Source organism: Nicotiana tomentosiformis, chromosome 1, assembly GCF_000390325.3.
Source record: "Nicotiana tomentosiformis chromosome 1, ASM39032v3, whole genome shotgun sequence".
Classification (NCBI taxonomy): Eukaryota; Viridiplantae; Streptophyta; class Magnoliopsida; order Solanales; family Solanaceae; genus Nicotiana; species Nicotiana tomentosiformis.
This window is the reverse complement of record NC_090812.1, coordinates 138,137,977-138,160,703: the sequence shown is the minus strand read 5'-3', so window position 1 is coordinate 138,160,703 and position 22,727 is coordinate 138,137,977. Positions and strand designations below refer to the sequence as shown.

The 22,727-nt window shown below is 38.5% G+C and overlaps 1 protein-coding gene across 1 annotated transcript in view; it reads left to right on the top strand.

Moving 5' to 3' along the window:
* Nucleotides 1–22,523, top strand: part of LOC104114351 (protein fluG-like) — a 35,603-nt gene extending 13,080 nt beyond the window's left edge. The window contains exons 9-13 of the mRNA XM_070201685.1: nt 220–392; nt 17,909–18,029; nt 18,426–18,478; nt 18,632–18,728; nt 22,335–22,523. Coding sequence (XP_070057786.1) covers nt 220–392; nt 17,909–18,029; nt 18,426–18,478; nt 18,632–18,728; nt 22,335–22,523 — 633 coding nt within the window. The remainder of the gene's footprint in view (nt 1–219; nt 393–17,908; nt 18,030–18,425; nt 18,479–18,631; nt 18,729–22,334) is intronic.
* Nucleotides 22,524–22,727: the final 204 nt, after the last annotated feature.

Below are 22,727 nucleotides of genomic sequence, written 5' to 3'. Positions count from 1 at the left end.
AGTTGAGATGAAGTAATCCTTATGCAAATTATTTCCATTGACAACTCTCTGCTATTGCATGTGATGTTTAATCAAGGTCAAGTACAACAAGTTTCATTTGTTCATCTAGTTTCAGGATTTGTAATTACTGTTATGGCATGATGTTGGATATTAATTGGCATTTCCCTGCTTTGGTCAAAAGTTGATTGAATTTGTTTATTTCTTGCGCATCACTTACAGGTTGTTCTGCAACATCGCTTCTACAGTTCTGTGAAAAATCATGGTCTTGGCTTAACTGTTGAATGTATACGATTGAGTTCAACATCTGATAATCTCTCCGAGGAACATTCGCTCCCTCCCTCGGGTGAGGTCAGAGTTGTTCCGGACTTATCAACCAAATGCAGACTCCCCTGGTACTAGTTGCAAATCTATGTATTATTTCTTGAAATATTTAAGGTTTTCTAATCTATCCTTTTGAATTTAAGCATAAGATTTAGCTTCAGTATGTTGTATGTTATCTTTTGTTAAATAGTTGTATAAATAATCCTAGTCCCATATGTATTAGGAATAGAACATGTACTATATATAGGGCTCACTGTATCATTGTTAATAAATCAATAAAATATTTTTCCGTGTATTATTTCTCACATGGTATCAGAGCGCGAGTGAGATACATCCGGGAAAGTGGGACAGTTGCCGTGCGTCAAATTCCGGCAGCTTTCTAGGGCTAATTTGCGCAAGATCAGTCTCTGTTAGTGTTGTGTGAAAACCAACACCACCACAGGGTCCCCAAGGCTTCCGCGACCAAATCCCAAAAAGAATTTCCGGCAACCGACTCCTCACTCGCTCTCACACGCCGATCAGATGTCAGGTTTTTCGGCGAGATCTACTTCAAGTGCCGGCGCGTGTGGAGCCTTTTCCGGTCACCTTTTGAAAAAATTTCTTTGGAACAGTGCGGTCGCCTCCCTTTTCCGAGCCTACCCATACTATTTTATTTTTATTCCGATCACTTTGAAAATTTTCTGGCAACTACAGTAGTTTTCCGACAGGTACAATATTTTTCCGGACGACACTCACATGGAGAATCCATGGAAAGGAAATGTCAGGTCTAGTCACTGTGAGATAATTTAATTCACCAACCAGCCACATATATCTTCCAGGATCGCTAAGCGGCTCCCCCTGTCCTGGCAGAAGTTTAGAATTCGGATCCATCGGAGTGTCAACATATCTATAGCCTGTCATTCCTGTCCGCTCAAGAAAGTTTAAGGCATACTTTCGTTGTGAGATCACAATACCTGAGCTAGACTGAGCGACCTCAATACCCAAAAAAGTACAGGCAGACATGAAGGAATTTGAGAAGTTGATGCCAGTTTCTGCTAGTCTTGAAAAGCAACAAGAGCAGCGACAAAAAATGTTTCTAGTTATTACACTCGCTGGGCTTCCTAATGACCTTGATTTAGTGTTTGACAAGATTTTGGCTAGTCCGACCGTTCCTACAGTTGATGAACTATTCTCTCGATTACTTCGCCTTGCTGCAGCACCCAATCACATAATGATCTCATCACAGACAGCTGACACCTATGTTGTTGTATCCCAGACAGTGGAAAATCTGGTATCTTACGCTATGGAGAATATACGAGGAGGAGGTCGTTTTGGAAGGTCTCGACCCAAGTGTTCTTATTGTAATAGGTTTGGACACACCCGTGAGGTGTGTTACTCTTTGCATGGTTGACCACCTAAAAATGCTCATGTTGCTCAAACAGAGACTGCAGATAACCATAGGTTTTCTTTATCTGAATGGGAATATAGTGAGTTCCTTTAGTATCGAGCAAGTAAGCAGACACCTCCACAAGTAGCCTCTATTGCTCAGATTGATACTTCTGTTGCTGGTAATTTCTTTGCTTGTATTTCCCGGTCTACTATTCTTGGACCGTGGGTCATAGACTCAGGCGCCTCTGATCATATTTCTGGTAATAAGTCACTTTTGTCAAATATTGTTTATTCACAGTCTCTTCCCTGTTTTACTTTCCAATGGAGTCCAAAACAAAAGCAAAAGGAGTTGGACAAGCTAATCCCTTATCCTCTGTCACTTTAGATTTTGTTCTTTATTGTCACGCCCCAAAATCGAGGAGCGCGATCGGCGTTCAATCGAGTGAACCCGACCGAGCAAGCCTGTTAGATTTCATTCTACCCAAACTCATCCACGAATAAAGATAATACATATTATCATTAATTAGACGAAAATGTGTTCATGTCTACAATACCAATTCATTTCCAATAGTTTCATCATTTTTAAAGTCTCAGATGGACAAGTAATACAACCACAACATAACATAATTTGTCTTTTTCCAGCACCAATACACAACCCACACTATGTCTACGGAGCCTCTATAGATAAAGAAGAGTATAATGATAATACCGGTAATAAGGCCCCGGCTATACCTCAAACAGAATACACAAAGTACAAAAGATTCATGACCTCGGGATGAAGTGGGGCTCACCAAGTCAGCTGGGAAGAAGGTGTACTGCTATCACTGATCAATATCTCCTGCTGTGGAACCACCTCACTTGAGCTTCCTAACACTCTAAATGTTCCGGAATTCTTAGCAACTTCAATCTATCGTAGAAATATAACAAATTGAATCAAAATTAGGAAGATGATTATGGTTCGAGCTTATTTGAGTATTTTATCAAACACTAAGTGTGCATTAAGGTTCCAAGATTCTTTTATGGAGAATTCCATCATCCCACAACCCAATCTTTACCATTTTTAGCTCAACCATCTTCCTACACCCTTTGATAACACATGCATATAAAATAAACAACTCTCATGCCCAAAAATTATCTTTCTAGTTACCCATTTCCAGAAAATTTCGAAATTAGGGTTTAGGGTGTAGAATCTTACCTCTAGGATGAAGACCTAGTAAGCTTCCCTTCTTAATCTTCCAAAACTTGAGCAAGAATTGAAGAGCACCTTCTCACTCTAGGGCACTCTCTCTCACTCTAGAATATCAAATTATGTCTCAAAAATAGCCCAAAGAGTGTATTTAACGAAATAGGGTCGGGTTTTAAAAACCCAAAAATAGAGCTCCGGAACAAGGTATGTGATCGCAGTCCGCATATCGGTCGCATAATTGGTTACAAAATAGCCAAAAGAATTGTTTGTGTATGCGGTCACTATGCGGTCCGCATAACTGTTATGCGGTCGCATAATGCACCGCATAACAGTTATGCGATCGCATAGTCGACCACATAGTTGCTTCCAACTGACCCAATTAACTGCCTCACTCTGCGGCCATTATGCGGTTTGCAGAGTGGTTCTGCAGTCGCATAATGGACCGCAGAAATGCACTTTTTCGCCAAAAAAATTTCTTTACTTTCTGGTGTATTGTTCAACCCAAAAAGTCCGAGCCGCGGCGAGAAGAATTTCTACAACCCTCAAAACACTTAAGCCTAGTCCGACACCATGAAACATTATTTTCTTTGCAAACTTTACCGGGCTTTACACTTAAGTATTTCAAAATTTTTTGGGGTGTTACATTTATGTCCCTTGTTGTCCTTTTAATCTTTCATCGGTTAGTCGGTTGACTCATTCCCTCCATTGTGGTATATACTTTATTGATGACTCTTTTGTTATGCAGGACCGCAGTACGGGACAGACGATTGGCACAAGGCCTTTACTACCTTGACTGACTCCAATCCTTCCATAACATATCCAGTTATAGATTTCCCACACCTAATTCACAAACGTTTAGGACATCCAAGTTTATCCAAGCTTCAAAAGATGATGCCTAGTCTATCTAGTTTGTCTATATTAAATTGTGAGTCGTGTCAACTCTAGAAACATACCCGAGCCACCTTTTTGCGTAATGTTGAGAGTAGTGCAGGGTCTGTTTTTTCTTTAGTTCATTTTGATATATGGGGTCCTAGTAAAGTCAGTTCAGCCTTAGGGTTTCGTTATTTTATTAGTTTCATAGATGATTACTCAATATGTACTTGGATTTTCATAATGAAAGATCGTTCTAAGTTGTTTTCTATATTTTAGAGTTTTTGTGCTGAAATAAAAAATCAGTTTGGTGTTTCTATTGACGTCTTTCGTAGTGATTATGCCTTAGAATATTTATCCTCCCAGTTTCAACCGTTTATGACTTCTCAAGAAATTATTCATCTAACATCTTGTCCGTATACCCCTCAGCAGAATGTGGCAGCAGAGAGAAAGAATAGATACCTCATTGAGACTGCTCGCACACTTCTAATTGAGTTTCATGTTCCACTGTGTTTTTGGGTGATGCAGTTCTCACAGCTTGTTATCTGATTAATCGGATGCCTTCATCTTCCATCCATAGTCAGACTCCGTATTCGGTATTGTTTCCTCAGTCACCCTTATACTATCTTCCCCTTGTATGTTTGGGAGCACATATTTCGTTCATAACTTTGCTCATGGAAAAGATAAATTAGCTCCCCGTGCTCTCAAGTGTGTCTTCCTTGATTATTCTCGTGTTCAAAAGGGATATCGTTACTACTCATCTGATCTTCGTAGGTACCTTATGTCAGCCGATGTCATATTTTTTGAGTCTCGACCTTACTTTACCTCTTCTGAACACCTTGATATATCAAAGGTCTTACTTATACCAACTCTTGAGGAGTTTACTATAACTCCTTCTACATCTTCCGCCACAAAAGTCTTACCCATACTGACCATTGAGAAATCTAGTGTTGCTCCTCCTAGATCCTCGGCCAGAGGAATACCACTTTTGACTTATCATCGGCGTCCACATCCAGCATCAGGCCCAGCTGATTCACGTCCTGCACCTGATCCTGCTCTTACTACAGACTTGTCTCATCCTAGTCAACCTATTGCACTTCGGAAAGGTATATGTACCACACATAATACTAATCCCCATTATGTCAGTTTAAGTTATCATTGTCTGTCATTACCCTATTATGCGTTTGTATCTTTTTTGTCCTCTATTTCCATCTCTAAGTCTACAAGTGAAGCATTGTCTCATCCAGGATGGCGACATGTTATGATTGACAGGATGTCTTCTTTACATATGGGATGTCTGTTGTTCGCCATTGGCCTCACTATCAGTTGGACATTAAGAATGCTTTTCTTAAAGTGATCTTGAGGATGAAGTTTATATGGAGCAACCACCTAGTTTTGTTGCTTAGGGGGAGTCTAGTGGTTTTGTATGTCGCCTGCGCCGGTCACTTTATTGTGTAAAGCAGTCTCCTCGAGCCTGGTTTGGTAAGTTCAGCACAGTTATCCAAGAGTTTAGCATGACTCGTAGTGAAGCTGATCACTCTGTGTTTTATCAGCATTCTGCTTCAAATCTCTGTATTTATCTGGTGGTTTTTGTTGACGATATTATTATTACCGGCAATGATCAGTGGTATTATTAAGTTGAAGCAACATCTCTTTCAACACTTTTAGACTAAGGATCTAGGAAGATTAAAGTATTTTCTGGGTATTGAGATCGCTTAGTCTAGCTCAAGTATTGTGATCTAACAACGAAAGTTCGCCTTAGACATTCTTGAGTAGACATGAATGACAGGTTGTATACCTGTTGACACTCTGATGGATCTGAATTCTAAACTTCACCAGGACAAGGGAAGCCGCTTAGTGATCCTGCAAGATATAGGCGGCTAGTTGGTCAATTAAATTACCTCACAGTGACTAGACCTGACATTTCCTTTTCAGTGAGTGTTGTAAGTTAGTTTATGGATTCTCCCAGTGATAGTCATTGAGATGCAGTCGTCCGCATTTTTCGCTATGTAAAGTCAGCTCCAAGCAAAGGGTTATTGTTTGAGGATCGAGGCCGTGAGCAGATAGTTGGGTACTAAGATGCTGATAGGGCGGGATCACCTTCTGATAGACGTTCTACGTCTGGATATTGTGTTTTGGTAGGAGGTAATTTTGTGTCTTGGAAGAGCAATAAATAGAATGTCGAGCGATGGTTATGGCAATATGTGAACTAGTTTGGATCAAACAGCTGCTCAAGGAGTTGAAATTTGGTGAAATCAGCCAGATAAAACTTGTGTGTGATAATCACCCTTCATATTGCGTCAAATCCGGTGTTCCATGATAGAACTAAACACATTGAGATTGACTAGGTGCACTCTTTCAATTTTGTAAACACAGTAAAGAACTCTTTCAATTTTGTTAAATATTCTCTTACCTAGATCTAGGGAGGGCAGAACTTGAATAGGTGCACTTGCAAATTCCTGGGGAGAGGATATGTGGTAACGGGTTTTGAAAAGAATTCGATATTTTCAGTTTCATTAATGCTGTTGCTAGTTAAAGATCAGCTTCTTTCTTACAAGCTTTAATCTCAGTTTCTACTTCTCACACCGTGCACCTTCCAATGACAACTCCCATTAATTCTCTCACATCCACAATAAATTGATCATCCTTATTTCTTAGATGCAATAGTGGAAGCATATGGTGAGGGATTGTTGATATCTACTGTTCTCACTCTAGACTTTACCTTTGTGTACTCTGGATTTCTCGTTGTAAATCTTGGATATTAAGTTGCAACTCATTTTAACACTCTCCATCAAAATCAACTTCAGTTGTCGCTGCAATCATTCCAAGCAATTCCTGAAATTTTGTAAATATCATAATGTTTAAACTCTTGCTGAAAATATCTACAACTTGCTATTTTATCGTAATTAGCTTCTTTCCTATTTTTCTTTATCTCGATGAGAGTGAAAATGTACTTTCAAGTGCCACTACATCGTTCATTACTTTATCTAAGTACCTCCTGATCTGCATAACCATGTATTTTTTCTACAACCATTTTTCTACTTGGTGTTCTGTTTCTCTTATGGAAAGTGAAACTATTAGCCATCTTTTTACTAAACCATAAACTGCTGTTTACCCGACTTTTACTACAACATAAACTGCGGTTTACCTGACTCTAAACTCATTTTTCTGTAATTGATCTTTGAGTGTCATTTGGTTGATGGTATAATGGATAATAATCGAAGGATAAGATGCAGGTTCTTTTATTCCACATTGGTTGAATTTTTGATTATGGGATTAGTAATCCCAGGATTTTTGTTGGCAAATTTTGGACTCAGGTATTTACCCTGAGTGACCTCTGATTATTAACAATGATGAACCTCAAAAGAGAGAGTACAAGTAAGGAGGCCTAGGCCTTACATTACAAATTTTAGTGAGGTAAAGCACCTCTACTACTAGCTAGCATGTAAAAAATAAGAACTTGAATGAACTAAGTACTTTCTGATCATCAGAGAGTTTTTAACACACTTTGTGATGATATTACAAATGATAATGATACCAAAATGGTAAGCCCCTTCTTCTTTGCACTTATGAAAACTTCAAGAATTTGCAGTCTTGTAGCATTTTTGATTCTTCTTCCTCTTGTCCTCTTCCTCAAATCTATCAAATATCTCCTGATAATTCATTAATTCTTCTGGATCTATTGGACCTTATTGAAGTGGTGGTATAACCTGCTATGTTTGTTTTGCAAGTTTCATTGGTTGCCTTGTAGCAATCTCCTCAGTCACTTTGCATCCCAACTATGCTTTCTACCAAGATATTTCTTTTTATTTTTGTTGGATGCACTTCTTTGTTGCCCAGGAGAGATATCTCCATCTCTAACTACATTTGTTCTACTCTAACTACATTTGCAGAACATCTATCCAACGTGTCTTTTTCCTCATATACGTCCTCTCCTATTTCAACACCAAATGCTTCTGTTGGGTTAGGTCCTGACACTAAAGCACCTGGTTCAAGCCATTTTGCCACCACACCAATAGTCTTTTTATTGGTCACCACTTTGCTAGGTGTGGAAGAAGTCACTAAAGCTTCAACAAGTTCCCTATCATGTACGGAAATATTTGAAGCAATCTGCAACTGCTTGCTTGATGTTAGAGTAGAAGAGCTTGTCCTAGCTATTAAAGGAACAAAGGCAGGTGCTGTAGGACTTGAGCTACTTCTCCTAGGAGGTGAGTTAGCCTGCTCATCCTCTTCATCTACCATATCAGCCCATGTAGGAGCAACTGTCTCACCTTGTTGATCCTTGGAAACAAACCCTGCATCAATGGAATTTGCTTGATAGATCCCATCTTTAACAAAAAGAGCATCAAAAGTGTTTGGACAACTAATGTCCTTTGAGGCATTAGGTCCAACACTTGGATCCTTCACAGTATGCAGGTCTTTATAACGACTTGGATAACCAATTCCAATAGCTTCAGCTTTCTTGCGTGTTACCACATTCCAATCACCATCACTGCCCCCATCACCTCCTTTGCCCAATTCCTTTGCATTCAGCATAGCCATTGAGCCATCGACAGTTCTAATAGTATAGCTAGTAGTTAAGAGTAAATCCTCAGCAGTACCAGGTAAATTGGGATATGTAGTTTGTGGAGAAAAATAAAAAATTAAGAACCTGTCTCCACCCCTCCAAGTTCAAAATTAGGCTGTCCAGGCACACGTACAGTAGCTTGAACACCTATATCCAATTCCTGAGTAACATTCTTTTCTGCTGCAACATCCTGTGCAACTGTATCAGCAACTATCACTGCTTTATCATGGTCAAAAGGCCTGTTATCATTAGATCTTTGAGCATCATCTACGTTAGTCTCATCTTCAACTGTATCACCATGCACAACTTGCAGCACATTTGTATCTTGTACAAGTGTATTCATACCAGTATTGTCAAAGGCGCGCTTAAGCCCTAAAGCGAGGCTCAAAACACGTTGAGCGCTTCGCCTCGCTTTGTGGGCACTTTAGTGTCACATCAAAGCTCTAAAGCATACTTGTCCTTGCCAATGAGTGTAATCCTGAAAAGGCGACCTTAAACAATTGATATTTCACTTTATCGTGAATTGTTTTTTCAATTTCTTTGTCTATATATTTATTATTCATGCTTATAATGATTAGTCTTGGACTACATGCATATTTTTACTTTTTCTAGCGTTGCGCCTTTTTTCATTAAATCCCACACTTTATTTGTACTTTGCGCTTAAAGCCCCAACGGACCTTAGTACTTTTTTGTGCTTTTCGTCTTTGATAACACTGATTCGTACCAGTTTCAGATGGATTTGGTGGCACCATTTCAAGCTGCTTCAAACCACCATCTTGAACCTCTTTCACCTTCTTCAAATTCTCACCATTACAACTTTTAGCATTAATCTTTGTCTTCCTTTTTTCATCCAAAAATAGTTCTCAAATCACCTTGGTATTTCTTCATATTGGTTCCTTCATTCAAAGTTTCTCCATGATTGTGAACCCCTAAGGTTTCGTTTTCCAGTTGATTATCTTCTCTCTTATTCTTCTGTCATTAAACGACAAGAAACATCCTCATGACCTTGGCGTTTACAAAAAGTGCGATTAGTGGGAGATTATATAATACAAACTCTTTTTTATATGCCCGATATTCTTACCAGATTGTTCATCAATAAATTGTAGCCTTATGCGCTTGGGGTGTTTGTCCAGGTGATCAAGAACTACCTTAAACCTAGCTGTGCTAGGTCTTGTTTTTGCTTGTGTGGCTTTATCTATGGCAATCGCTATTAAGTAGTTAGTCATGTATAGTGTCCCACATCTGGAAGTAGATGCCTATTATTATGTAATCAATGTATATAAATAGGCGTTGTACAACACTTTAATTAAGCAATAATATTTTCTCCTGTGCTTTCTCACATGGTATCAGAGCATTAGTGAGAAAATATAAAATAGACTGAAAACATACAAAGACACTTAAAGTTGACACAATTTTTCATTTAGACACCTAAACTTAGGGGTGTTCCTATTAAGTACTTACACTACTTGAAACTTGTTCCAATTAGGCACTTCTTGCTGAGTTGGCACATAGAGTGAGTTTCACCCACTATAGGCGCGTGAAGAGCCCAAAAAACAGATTGTTTGTTTTTTTTTTCTTTCTTTCTTCTTCTTTCTTCTTCTTCTTTTCTCTCCACCATAACTTCCACTATTTCCTCCCCCACTTTCACTATTTTTGTGCCTCCACCATTGATTTAGCTCGAAAGTTTGAACCAACAATCATCCCAGTTGATTGAAACTGAAGTGAGACCGTGTTCTTCATTTCAAATCGAAACACCATTAATGGGGTCTTTAAGAAAGCTTTAAGGTTTAAAATGGGTTACTTGATTTGATGAAAATTTGAGAAATTAATATTAGGGTTTTCTTTGGGTCTTCGAGGGAAATCTTTAGCTGAAGTTATAACAAATTTGGAGGAGTTGCTCTTGAAATTTTGGATTAGAATTGTGGTTGGAACAAGAACACACATGAAGATAGTGAAGAACACCAAGAACACTATTTTCTATAACATCAATGTGTTTTTTTTGTTTTATTGTTTTATTAATAATGTGTCCTTTTCTGATTGGGTGTAAATTAAGGTTTTTTTTTCTATTTGAGAATATTATTTTTATTTTGTTTACTAAATAGATTTTAAAATAGTTCTTTTTTTTAACTCAAAAATGATATATGTCCCTTTTTGCCACGTCCGCAGCGAGTGCATTGCACACACTTTATAAGTTTGGCTAATTGTGAAGGAAGTGCCTAATTGGAACAAGTTTCGGGTAGTGTAAGTACTTAATAGGAACACTCCTAAGCTTAGGTGTCTAAATGAAAAATTGTGCCAACTTTAAGTGTCTCCATATGTATTCAGCCTATAAAATATGTATTTGGTTTACACTAAATAAGATGGGACAAACTTTTATTTTCAATTTTAACCTTGGATGTTTTAAATGACTGAAAAACCTTGGAGAAGGACATCTTTTTCATGTTGGTGTTTTATCACGGAATTAGTTATCCCGAGATTGTTATTCCACCCTTAATGTGGGATATAAATAGTACCACAATTGTGATATAACTAATTACGAACTTATCTAAACCCTAACGGTCTCTGCTCTGTTCCTAGGGCACATCCTATGATGATTTGAGCCTTCTCCATGGCGGAAACGAGCTCTCCCTAGCTTCACATCTAAACCCTCGTCACAACCTGTAACCAAAATCATACTAAAACATATTCAACCTATAGTCAACCCACGTTGCAGTTTACTTTCAAGGAACTGGAGGAGTATGCAATCGAGGAAGGACTTCAACAGGCTGTTATGATGAAACTATCTTATGGTGCGCCTGATTTGAAAGATCTTTGAGCCTTGATTACAAAAGAACTTGAGATTAAAGGTCATTGCTTGATAGGCCTCCATGCAAATCGACACTATTGATTCGTTGTGATCTTTACAAGGATACTTTGTACACCGGGCTGCCCTTTTCTCTCAAAACAGGTTGGCTATCTATAACATAATGGTGAGCAACATCAGTTTTGTACTTTTCCATGGACTCAAAATTTCAACCCTAAAGAAGAAACTTCAAAATTGTGGTACGAGTGTCGTTTCCAGATGTGCTAACAAACTTCTTTGCTAGGAAACCTTTGTTGTCTATTGCATCGGTTGTGGATAAGCCAATTGTGAAAAAGCACGGGAGAAAAGATTATTGCTTAATTAAAGTGTTTTACGACGCCTATTTATATACAGTGATTACATAATAATAGGTATCTACTTCCCAATGTCGGATACTACATGACTAAGTACTTAACACTTCCCCTCAAGCCGGTGCATATAAATCATATGTATCGAACTTGTTATAGATGTAACTAATACGAGAACTAGTAAGAGACTTAGTGAAATATCTGCTAGCTGATCATTCGACTTTACAAACTTTGTAACAATATCTCCTGAGAGTATCTTTTCTCTGATAAAGTGACAGTCAATCTCAATGTATTTAGTCCTCTCATGGAACACCGGATTTGACGCAACATGAATAGCAGCTTGATTATCACACACCGGTTCCATCTTGCTGATTTCTCCGAACTTCAACTCCTTGACCAACTGCTTGACCCAAATTAGCTCACACGTTGCCATAGCCATGGCCCGATATTCAGCTTCGGCGCGAGATCGAGCAATTACATTCTGTTTCTTGCTCTTCCAAGATAACAAATTACATCCTACTATAACACAATACCTAGACGTAGAACGTCTATCAGAAGGTGATCCTACCCAATCAGCATCTATGTACCCAACAATCGGCTCGTGGCCTCGATCCTCGAATAGTAACCCTTTGCCTGGAGCTGACTTTATATACTGAAGAATGTGAACAGCTGCATCCCAGTGACTATCACAGGGAGAATCCATAAACTGACTTACAACACTCACCGGAAAAGAAATGTTAGGTCTAGTCACTGTGATGTAATTCAATTTGCCAACCAACCTCCTATATCTTGTAGGATCTCTAAGAGGCTCCCACTGACCAGGCAAAAGCTTAGCAATCGGATCCATAGGAGTGTCAATAGGTCTGCAGCCCATTATTCTAGTCTTCTCAAGAATGTCTAAGGCATATTTCCGCTGTGAAATAACAATATCTGAGCTAGACTGAGCGACCTCAATACCTAGAAAATACTTCAATATGCCCAGATCCTTAGTATGGAAGTGCTGAAAGAGATGTTGTTTCAGATTAGTAATGCCATCCTGATCATTGCCAGTAATAACAATATCATCAACATAAACCACTAGATAAATACACAGATTAGGAGCAGAATGCCGATAAAACACAGAGTGATCAGCTTCACTACGAATCATGCCGAACTCCTGAATAACTATGTTGAACTTACCAAACAAAGCTCGAGGGGACTATTCAAACCATATAGTGACCTGCGAAATCGGCATACAAGACCACTAGACTCCCCTTGAGCAACAAAACCAGGTGGTTGCTCCATATAAACTTCTTCATCAAGATCACCGTGGAGAAAAGCATTCTTAATGTCTAACTAATAAAGAGGCCAATGACGTATAGTAGCCATGAATAAAAAAAGACGAACATATGGTACTTTAGCCACGGGAGAAAAAGTGCCACTATAATCAAGCCCAAAAATCTGAGTGTATCCTTAAGCCGATCAACCTAGCCATCCGGGCCGACCTTGACTGCATAAATCCAACGACAACCAACACTAAACTTACCTGAAGGAAGAGTAACAAGCTCCCAAGTGCCACTCACATGTAAAGCAGACATATCATCAATCATAGCATGTCGCCATCCTAGATGAGATAGTGTATCACCTGTAGACTTAGGGATAGAAACAGTGGACAAAGATGATATAAAAGCATAATGAGGTGATGACAGATGATGATAAATTAAATTGACATAATGGGGATTAGGATTAAGTGTGGATCGTACACCTTTGCGGAGTGCAATTGGTTGACTAAGAGGAGACAAGTCCGCAGTAGGTGCATAATCTGATGCAGGACACGAATCACCTGGGCATGATGTTGGACGTGGACGACGATGATAAGTCAAGAATGGTGGAGCTGCAGAAGGTTGAACTTGACTAGGTGGTGGAACTGGAGCTATAGGTGGTGGAGCTACAACTGGAGCTGTAGGTGGTGGAGCTAGAGTTGTAGAGGAAGATGAATGGGATATAGTGACTAAATCTCCAAAAGATAAAACTGGTAGCACCTCAGAAATATCTAAGTGATTACCTGGACCTATGAAGTATGACGGGGTTTCAAAGAAGGTAACATCAGCAGACATAAGGTACCGCTGGAGATCAAAAGAATAGCATCGATACCCCTTATGCGTTCTCGAGTAACCAAGAAATACGCACTGAAAAGCGAAGTAGTAAAACATAACATTGTCACTAGCTACCCTAGACAAAAACCATACGTGGCCAGTCCCACAATGGTACGAAGTAAGTCAAGACTCAACTACATCCTAACCTACAACTCTAATACTCGACCTCCACATCTTCCTATCAAGTGTCATGTCCTCGAAAATCTGGAGCCTCGCCATATCCTGTCTGATCACCTCTCCCAAATACTTCTTAGGCTGCCCTCTACCTCTTCTCATGCCCTCCACAACCAGCCGCTCACACCTCCGTACCGGAGCATTTGGGCTTCTCCTTTGAACATGTCCGAACCATCTAAGCCTCGCTTCCCGCATCTTGTCATCAACGGGATATTCCGTATATCCCATTTTTAGCTCAATGAAGTTGAAGCTACCTCCAAAAAATTAAAGATTCTTTTTGGATATTAGCTCAAAATATTCTACTTGCTAAGTCCAATTTACTAGCTAGAGGCATTAATGTTAAAGCAGGGTGTCATTTTTGTGGCTTGACGGAAAATAGTGAACATGTATTCCTTGAACGTGGGGGGTGGAGGGTGGGGGGGAGGTTTGCGTGGAATGGCAGTATGAGTAGGATGTGGAAGGCATTAGTATGACTAGGTTTCTTAGTCGCGTTGTTAATGACTCTGATTCTCTGAAGGATCCGCAGACCTGTGAAGTCCTTTGGAAAATTTGGGCCATGAGATCTGAGTTTGTTTGGAATGGTAAACTTCTTCTTCTTACTTATGTGCTATCCAAAGCTCTGAAATTATTAAGAGTATGGTAGTTTGCCATGACTATAAGGAGGTTGAAAGATCTGGTGAGTGCTTCCACTCAGTTTGTGGGCCACTTCTTGGTCTAAGCCTCCACATGGGATTTAGAAATGCAATATAGATACAACTTGTCTTCCTTACTTCAGGTTGCTGTCAGTGACATGCTCTATCCATATACAAGACAACTAGACTCCCCTTGAGCGACAAAACCAGGTGGTTGCTCCATCTAAATTTCATTCTTAAGATCACCGTGGAGAAAAACATCCTTAATGTCCAATTTATAAAGAGGCCAATGACGAACAACCATGAATAGAAAAGGCGGACGTATGCTATTTTAGCCACATGAGAGAAAATATCATTGTAATCAAATCCAAATATCTGAGTATACCCTTTGGCAGCAAGGCAGGACTTAAGCTGATCAATTTGGCCATCCGGGCCAAATTTGACTGCATGAACCCAGAAACACCCAACATTAGACTTACCTCAAGGAAGAGGGGTGAGCTCCCAAGTACCACTCGCATGCAAAGCAGACATCTCATCGGTCATTGCCCATTGTCATCCTGGATGAGATATAGTGCTTCACATGTAGACTTTTGGATGAAAATCTACAAAAACAAAGGACAAACATGTACAAAAGTTTAATGGGATGATGACAGATGATAATAACTTAAACCGACTTAATAATGATTAGGATTAAGTGTGGATCGTATACCTTTCCGAAGTGTAATCGATGGACTAGGAGAAGACAAGTACGCAATAGGTGCAGAATCTGATGTAGGACCTGAATCATCCGGGCCTGACGCTAGACGTGGACAACGATGATAAGTCAAGAGTGATGGTCCCGTGGCTGGGGATGTAGGAGGAGCAGTAGTAGTCTCCTCAAAAGTAGGTGTTGGTAAGACCTCAAATATACCAAGACGATCAAAAGAATTAAAGTAAGATCAAGACTCAAACAATGTGACATCAGTTGACATAAGAAGATCAGGTGAGTAACAACAATGTCCCTTTTGAACCCGAGAATAACCAAGGAAGACATACTTGAGAGCACGAGGTGCTAATATCTTTCTAGGAGCTAAGTTATGAACAAAATATGTGCTCTCCAAAACACGAGGAGGAAGAAACTATAAGGGTGACTTAGGGAACAATATTGAATGTGGAATTTGATTCTCGATGGAAGATGAAGGCATCCGTTTAATCAAATAATAAGCTGTGAGAACTGCATCGCCCAAAAAACGCAACGAAACATGGGACTGAATAAGAAGTGTGTGAGCAATCTCAATGAGGTGCCTATTCTTTTTCTGTGCTACCCTATTTTGCTGAAAATTATATGGACAAGATGTCTGAGGAATAATTCCTTGAGAAGTCACAAACTACTGAAACTGCAAGGATAAGTATTCTAAGGCATTACTATTACGAAATGTGCAAATAGAAACACTAAATTGATTTTTTATTTCAGTATAAGAATTCTGGAATATAGAAAATAACTTAGAACGATATTTCATTAAAAAGAAAGTACTTCTTGAATAACCTCGATCCTTGAACATTAGTCCTTTGTGGTCCTAATAATACACAATATCCAGACGTAGAACGTTTATTAAAAGGCGATCCTACCGAATCAGTATCTGTGTACCCCACAATCTGCTCATGACCTCGATCCTCGAACAATAGTCCTTTGCCTGGTGCTGATTTTATATATCGAAGAATTCGGACAACTGCATCCCAATGACTATCTCAGGAAAAATCCATAAACTGACTTACAACATTCACAGGAAAGGAAATATCAGGTCTGGTCACTATGAGGTAACTCAACTTACCAACGAGTCGCCTATATCTTGCAGGATTGCTAAGAGGCTCCCTCTGTCCTTGCAGAAGTTTAGCATTCAGATCCATAAGAGTGTCAGTGGGTCTACAACCTGTCACTTCTGTCTTCTCAAAAATGTCTAAGCATACTTCTGCTGTGAAATAACACTACCAGAGCTAGATTGAGCGACCTCAGTACCTAGAAATTACTTCAATCTGCCCAGATCCTTGGTCTGGAAGTGCTGAAAGAGACGTTGCTTCAAACTAGTAATACCATCCTGATCATTCCCGGTAATAGCTATATCATCAATATACACCACCAAATATATTCACAAATTTTGTGCAGAATGTTGATAAAATACTGAATGATCAGCTTCACCATGCATCATGCCAAACTCCTGAACAACTGTGCTAAACTTACCAAACCATGCTCGAGGTGATTATTTCAAACCATAGAGTGACCGGTGCAACCGACATACAAGGCCACTAGACTCCCCTGAGCAACAACATCAGGTGGTTGCTCCATATAAACTTCATCCTCAAGGTTACTGTGGAGAAAATGATTCTTAATATCCAACTGATAGAGAGGCCAATGGCGAACAATAATCATGGATAGAAAAAGGCGGACATATGCCATTTTAGCCACGGGAGAGAAAGTATCACTGTAATCAAGTCCAAATATCTGAGTATAACCTTTGGGATCGAGGCTGGCTTTGAGGATTCCATGCAATTTAAGCACATGATCAACAAATATAGTAGCAACACGAGAAGCATCATCACTCTTATGACAAGTTATATAATTAGCCATCATGGAAAATCTATCAATAACCACAAAGATGCAATCTCTATCTTTCCTAGTCGTAGGCAAGCCCAGATTTGTTAGTTGGCTTTCTTAAGGAGTTAATGCCGATATGCGACTTCCTGTAACCTTACACTGTGATAGTAAAACTGCAATTGAGATAGTTGCAAATCCTATAGTTCATGAACAAACAAAACATATAGAGATTGATTATCGTTTTATACTGAAAACAAATTATCAATGAGTAGTCAGGACTGAGCAAATACTTCTAAGTTGAAACAGGTAGATTTACTAACAAAGGCACTGGGAATGGTCCAGCATGAAGTTCTTTTTACATGCTGGAAGCGATCAACTTGGTCTCTCTCCCCAGATATAGGGAGCGTTGAAGAATAAATGATAATGTCTCAAGTTAGTTAGGTGATTTTTTTCCCGTTAATTAAATGAATATTACGGGTTACATCAGTTGAAGGTTATAATCACTTAGAGGTTCTTTTATTACTTGCCATTTTCTGGAGACATGGGTATATATGAAACCTTTTGAACAAGGTTCAATACAATCAACTGAGCTGGTTCCGGATTCCCAAATTTCCTCAGGTTCTCTACTTTACTCTTTCAGCTAAACATTACAACTTAGAAACGTCCATTGTTAATCTTGTGAAATCTCATTCTTGACGACTTGCAGGGCGGACAGAAAATAGCATCAAACTAAATTATTTTGTAGTTGAGTAGTTTAAAGTTGAATACTCTCTGATGTCCAACTCTTTCATTGTTCTATTTTGTCTATGATTATGGACCTTGGTGTGGCGACTGTTCATTTAGGTCATCAAGTTTCTGTGTAACTTTAAACAATTTTGTCGTTTCCAGATTTCACATATTTGCAATCACGTTTGTGTGCACCCTTTGGTCCAGGGCAAGAAACCAGGAAATGGTCTTGGTTGACATGTTAACTGAACCTGGTAAAGCATGGCAATATTGTCCAAGAGATGTGCTTCGTAGATTCTCTAAGATGTTAGAAGACGAATTCGGCTTGGTATGTTATTAATGTCTATTGCTCAAGAGGTTTTTTTTTAAGCAAATTATACTACTAGGCGGGCTGCCTAGTAGCTATTTTTATTAATAATAAAAAGAAAAAAACCACAAAGGAAGAGTACAAGTAAGGGGGGCAAAAGCTAAAGTAGTGTTGTCTCTATGCCTTGGCTATATAATCATCCCTATGCACCTTCATTGCCTTATGATGGCAGCCTCATGATGTGGCTGCCGGCAAAGTCTCACGAAGGCGAATGATCTCATAGCTGTTTGGATTATTCCCAAAGGCATAGGACATATAGCAAACACTTACTGAGCTAGATGTTACCTTACAATTCCTATTGAGCCATGAACAAGAGTTGAAAGATATTATTTATCTTATTCTTATCTATATATTCAGGTCATGAATATAGGCATTGAAGTTGAATTTCACCTTTTGAAGAGAGTGTTAAAGTATGTCAGGAAAGTTTCCCTGATATTTTATATTTGGAGTTTCTCTTCAATGATATATCTGTGTTTGGAGTTTCTAATCTGTAATTTATAACACAAAAAAGAAAAAATAAAATTGTACAAGTATGAAAAAGAAACATGGGTTGCAATTGACAGGACCTCTTACTGCTCTACAGCAGCAATAGATATTGCATCATCAGTGCTTGAAGAGGCTGTCGCTTCTTTGCAGTGCTTGAACATTATAGTCGAACAGGTTAGTGTCCATTTCCTTGAATGTTGGCTATTTTGCAGAGAGTACTGCAGCTATTAGGAAATTTTAGAGTGCATTCTCTTTTAAGTTGCATGGATAATTGACTATCATTTGAAGATCAATCAATCAATCAAACCCAGTGAAATCTCACAAGTGGGGTATGAAAAAGGTAGTGTGTATGCACATCTTACCCCTACCCTGTGGAGGTAGAGAGGTTGTTTCCGAAAGACCATCGGCTCGAGAGGAAGAATAGAAAACAATCAAATATCAACAGTAAAAGCCAGAAAAATGATAACAACAATGTAAGAACCAGAAAAATAGATGGAAGAAAGCAATAACACTAGCCATAGCAACAAGCAGTAACCACGACAAGATCCGAGAAAATCGAAGAGGAAGATAGTAAGGAAACAACCATAATACTAGCAATCTAAGAATCGTGACAAGATACTAACAAACTAGCCCTAAACAACCCAATATGGATCAGAAAAATGCCCGACTACCTACTACCCTTTTATTCTAATTCTCGTCCTCCACACCCTGCTATCAAGGGCCTTGTTCTCAGTAAGTTGAAGTCGCGCCATGTCCTGCCTGATCACCTCTCCCCAATACTTTTTAGATCGTTCTTTACCTCTTCTCAATCCCGCCAAAGCCAACTGTCCAAACCTCCTTACTGGGCATCTAGGCTTCTCCTCTTCACTTGCCCGAACCATCTTAGCCTCGCTTCTCGCATCTTGTCCTCTATGGAGGCCACACCCACCTACGCCTGAATATTCTCATTCCTAACTTTATCCAACCAGTGTGCCCGCACATCCATCTCAACATCCTCATTTCAGCTAAGTTCATCTTCTGGATATGGGAGTTCTTGACTGGCCAGCACTCTGCACCATACAACATAGTCGGTCTAACCACCGCTTTGTAGAATTTATCTTTAAGTTTTGGTGGCACATTCTTATCACACAAGACGCCGGATGCTAACCTCCATTTCATCCACCCTGCCCCTATACGGTATTTGATATTCTCATCAATCTCCCCATTCCCTTAGATAACTGACGATCGTTTAAAGAATTGTTTGGAATTAGGATATGGATAACAATCCTGATATAAAATGTGAATTAAGATAAGGATAACAATGCTGAGATAAAATGTGTTATCGTAGTGTTTGATTTAATTAAAATTTTGATCCTTCTTTATTTAAGCTCAATTCAAGTAAATCACGGCTTTGGTATTATGTTTTTATCACATTCAATGTGGGACAACAATCCCAGATTAGCTGACCTGGATAAAATGACCAAATATCAAATATGCTCTTCTAAATTTCCTTTCCCAAAGTCTTTTAAGAAGGCGAAGGTTAAAGTTGAAGATCAAATTTATCCAAGTTTATATCGTGTAAAACAAAACACATGTTTTATATTATATGTTGTATACCCCAATGTTTTTTTTTTTTGGTAATTTTGTATATCCCATTGTTAGTTCAATAAACCAACCATCTATCAAAAACTTATATACACTAAATAATCCCATTATTATTTAATTTTGTACTAGAATCTCCATATTATAGCCCCAGTATAACTTGTTGGTGAACCAAATGATCACTATGAGTATAACTCAATTAAGGATTTGATGCAACAACGTTAATTAGTACTCACTCTGGTCCTAAACCAACGTTAATTAGAACCCTATTTCTTTTTAGTAGTTTGTTAAAACCTAAGTTTAAAAACAATTTAATTGAAGCTTCTCATTTTACACTTGATGACAAATTTTTATAGCGACAACAAATATTATGATAAGTTTAAGACTGCAATTTTCATAAATATTGTAGCCATACAGATTTTCAACATGTTATAGCCCTACAAATGTTGTTCTCGCTACATCCTAATTTATGTAATTCAGTTTGGATTTCAAGATTCAAACGTCTTAATTTTGCCCGCAAATTCAGACATAGAATCTTTAAGTTTTTTGAGATAAATTTTACATATTTGGAAACTACATAAAAAGTACTAACAATTCAAAATATTTAAAAAGCATATGAAAAGATCGCGGTTAAAGAAAAACTTGTTTGACTCTCGAAATCCGAACCGCATATTATAAATTGGACAAAGTGAGTAGCATATTTAAGACTACAAGTCTCAAAACTCTTTCTCTCTTTCTTTTTTAAACTTAGTGTTGATTAACATGATTTAAGGAGATTTGGTTTAGGAGTGTTGATTAACATGATTTCAGGAGATTTGATTATATTTAGGAGTTCTGATTTTATTTTGATTTAATTTGATTTGATTTGGTAGCTGGAATGATTGTATAGATTTATTTTATTTTCCTTAATTAGCATTAGGAGCTTTGTATAAATTCCCTTGCCCATGGGATGTAAACACACATAGAAATACAAGAAGCCTTTTCTTCTTCTCAAAATCTACATGGTATCAGAGCCATTGCTGCCTTTTTGAGGTGAGTGATCTCTCTCGCAGTACTAGGGTTCCGTTTTTATCAAAGAGGTCGAGTTTTTCTCTTTCTTGGTGGCTTTTCGCAACACAAACTCCTTCTGGTTAGTTTTGTTTTTGAAATTTTCTTTTCTATTAGGGTCGCTGGAACATTCCGAGCCTATCCCTACCAGTTTTGATTTTTCTGTTCACCGGAGCTAAGGTTCGCTCGAGACAGATTTGGTTTCCAGCGAGGCAGATTATTTTTGAGCAATTTTCTTCAGATTTCCTTCTGATTGGGCAAGACAGAAATATGTAGACATTCAAGGAGACGGTTTCTGGAGAAATCTTGTCTTCGGATAAAATTCAGCTTCTCCGTCGCCTCCTAGCCAAACTTGACTCCGCCAATGTTTCCACATCCAATCATGTGAATCATGTACTGCCTTTGTTGCTCACCTTAATTCTTGGATTGTTGATTCTGGTGCAAATAGACACATGATAGGCTCTTCTAAAGGCATTCAAAACTATTCTCCGTGCCCCAAAGTAGATAATGTTAAAATAACCAATGGTTTTTTAACACCTATCTCTTGAACATGTTCTGTCATTTGTACTCCTAATATTAAACTATCATTCGTGCTCATTTCCCTTAGTTCCCTGTCAATCTTTTATCTGTTAGTGCCATCACCAAAGCTCTAAACTGTAAAATTCAGTTCTTTCCCGATCATTGTGTTTTTTAGGGAAAAGGATTGGCAGTTGTAGATTACGTGTTGACTTGTATATATTAGATGGAATTCAAAAATATGGTCAAGCCTTTTTTGGAGAAAGTAAGAATGTCAACCAAGAAATAATACAGCGTAAGGATATCAACCAAGAAATAATACAGCGGCATAGACGGTTAGGACATCCATCATTCTTTGTTTTGAAGAATCTATATCCCGATTTATTTTCAAGGACTCGATTTGAATCTTTGTTCTGTGATGTGTGTGAATATGCCAAGCATACTAAAAACTATTATCCTGTGAGTAATAATAGAAGCACAACTCCATTAATGACTATTCATTATGATTTATGGGGTCCTACCCAAACTGTTTCTTTGTCTGATAATCGATAGTTTGTTACTTTCATTGATTGTTGCACTAGGATGACTTGGGTATATTTGTTAAAAGCCAAAAGTGAAGTTTTCTCTTGTTTTCAGTCATTTCATAAGATGATTTGTACTCTGGTTGATGCCAAAATAAAAATTTTGAGAACTGATAATGGCAGCGAATACATGGATAAAAGATTTGGTGCTTATTTGAAGTCCAATGGGATAGTCCATCAGACTAGTTATCCTTACATTAGTGCAAAAAATAGGGCCACTGAAAGAAAAATAGGCATCTGTTAGAAGTAGCAAGATCTCTTATGCTTACTATGTATCTACCAAAACCTTACTGGGGGATGCTATTCTAGCGGCTGCCTATCTTATTAACAGAATGCCACTTAAACCCTTCAATTTTCAAAGTCATCTGGAAACATTAAAGGGTAAGAATGAATATATTGTTGCTCTAAAGGTCTTTGGGTGTGTTTGCTTTGTCCACACTAGAAATTC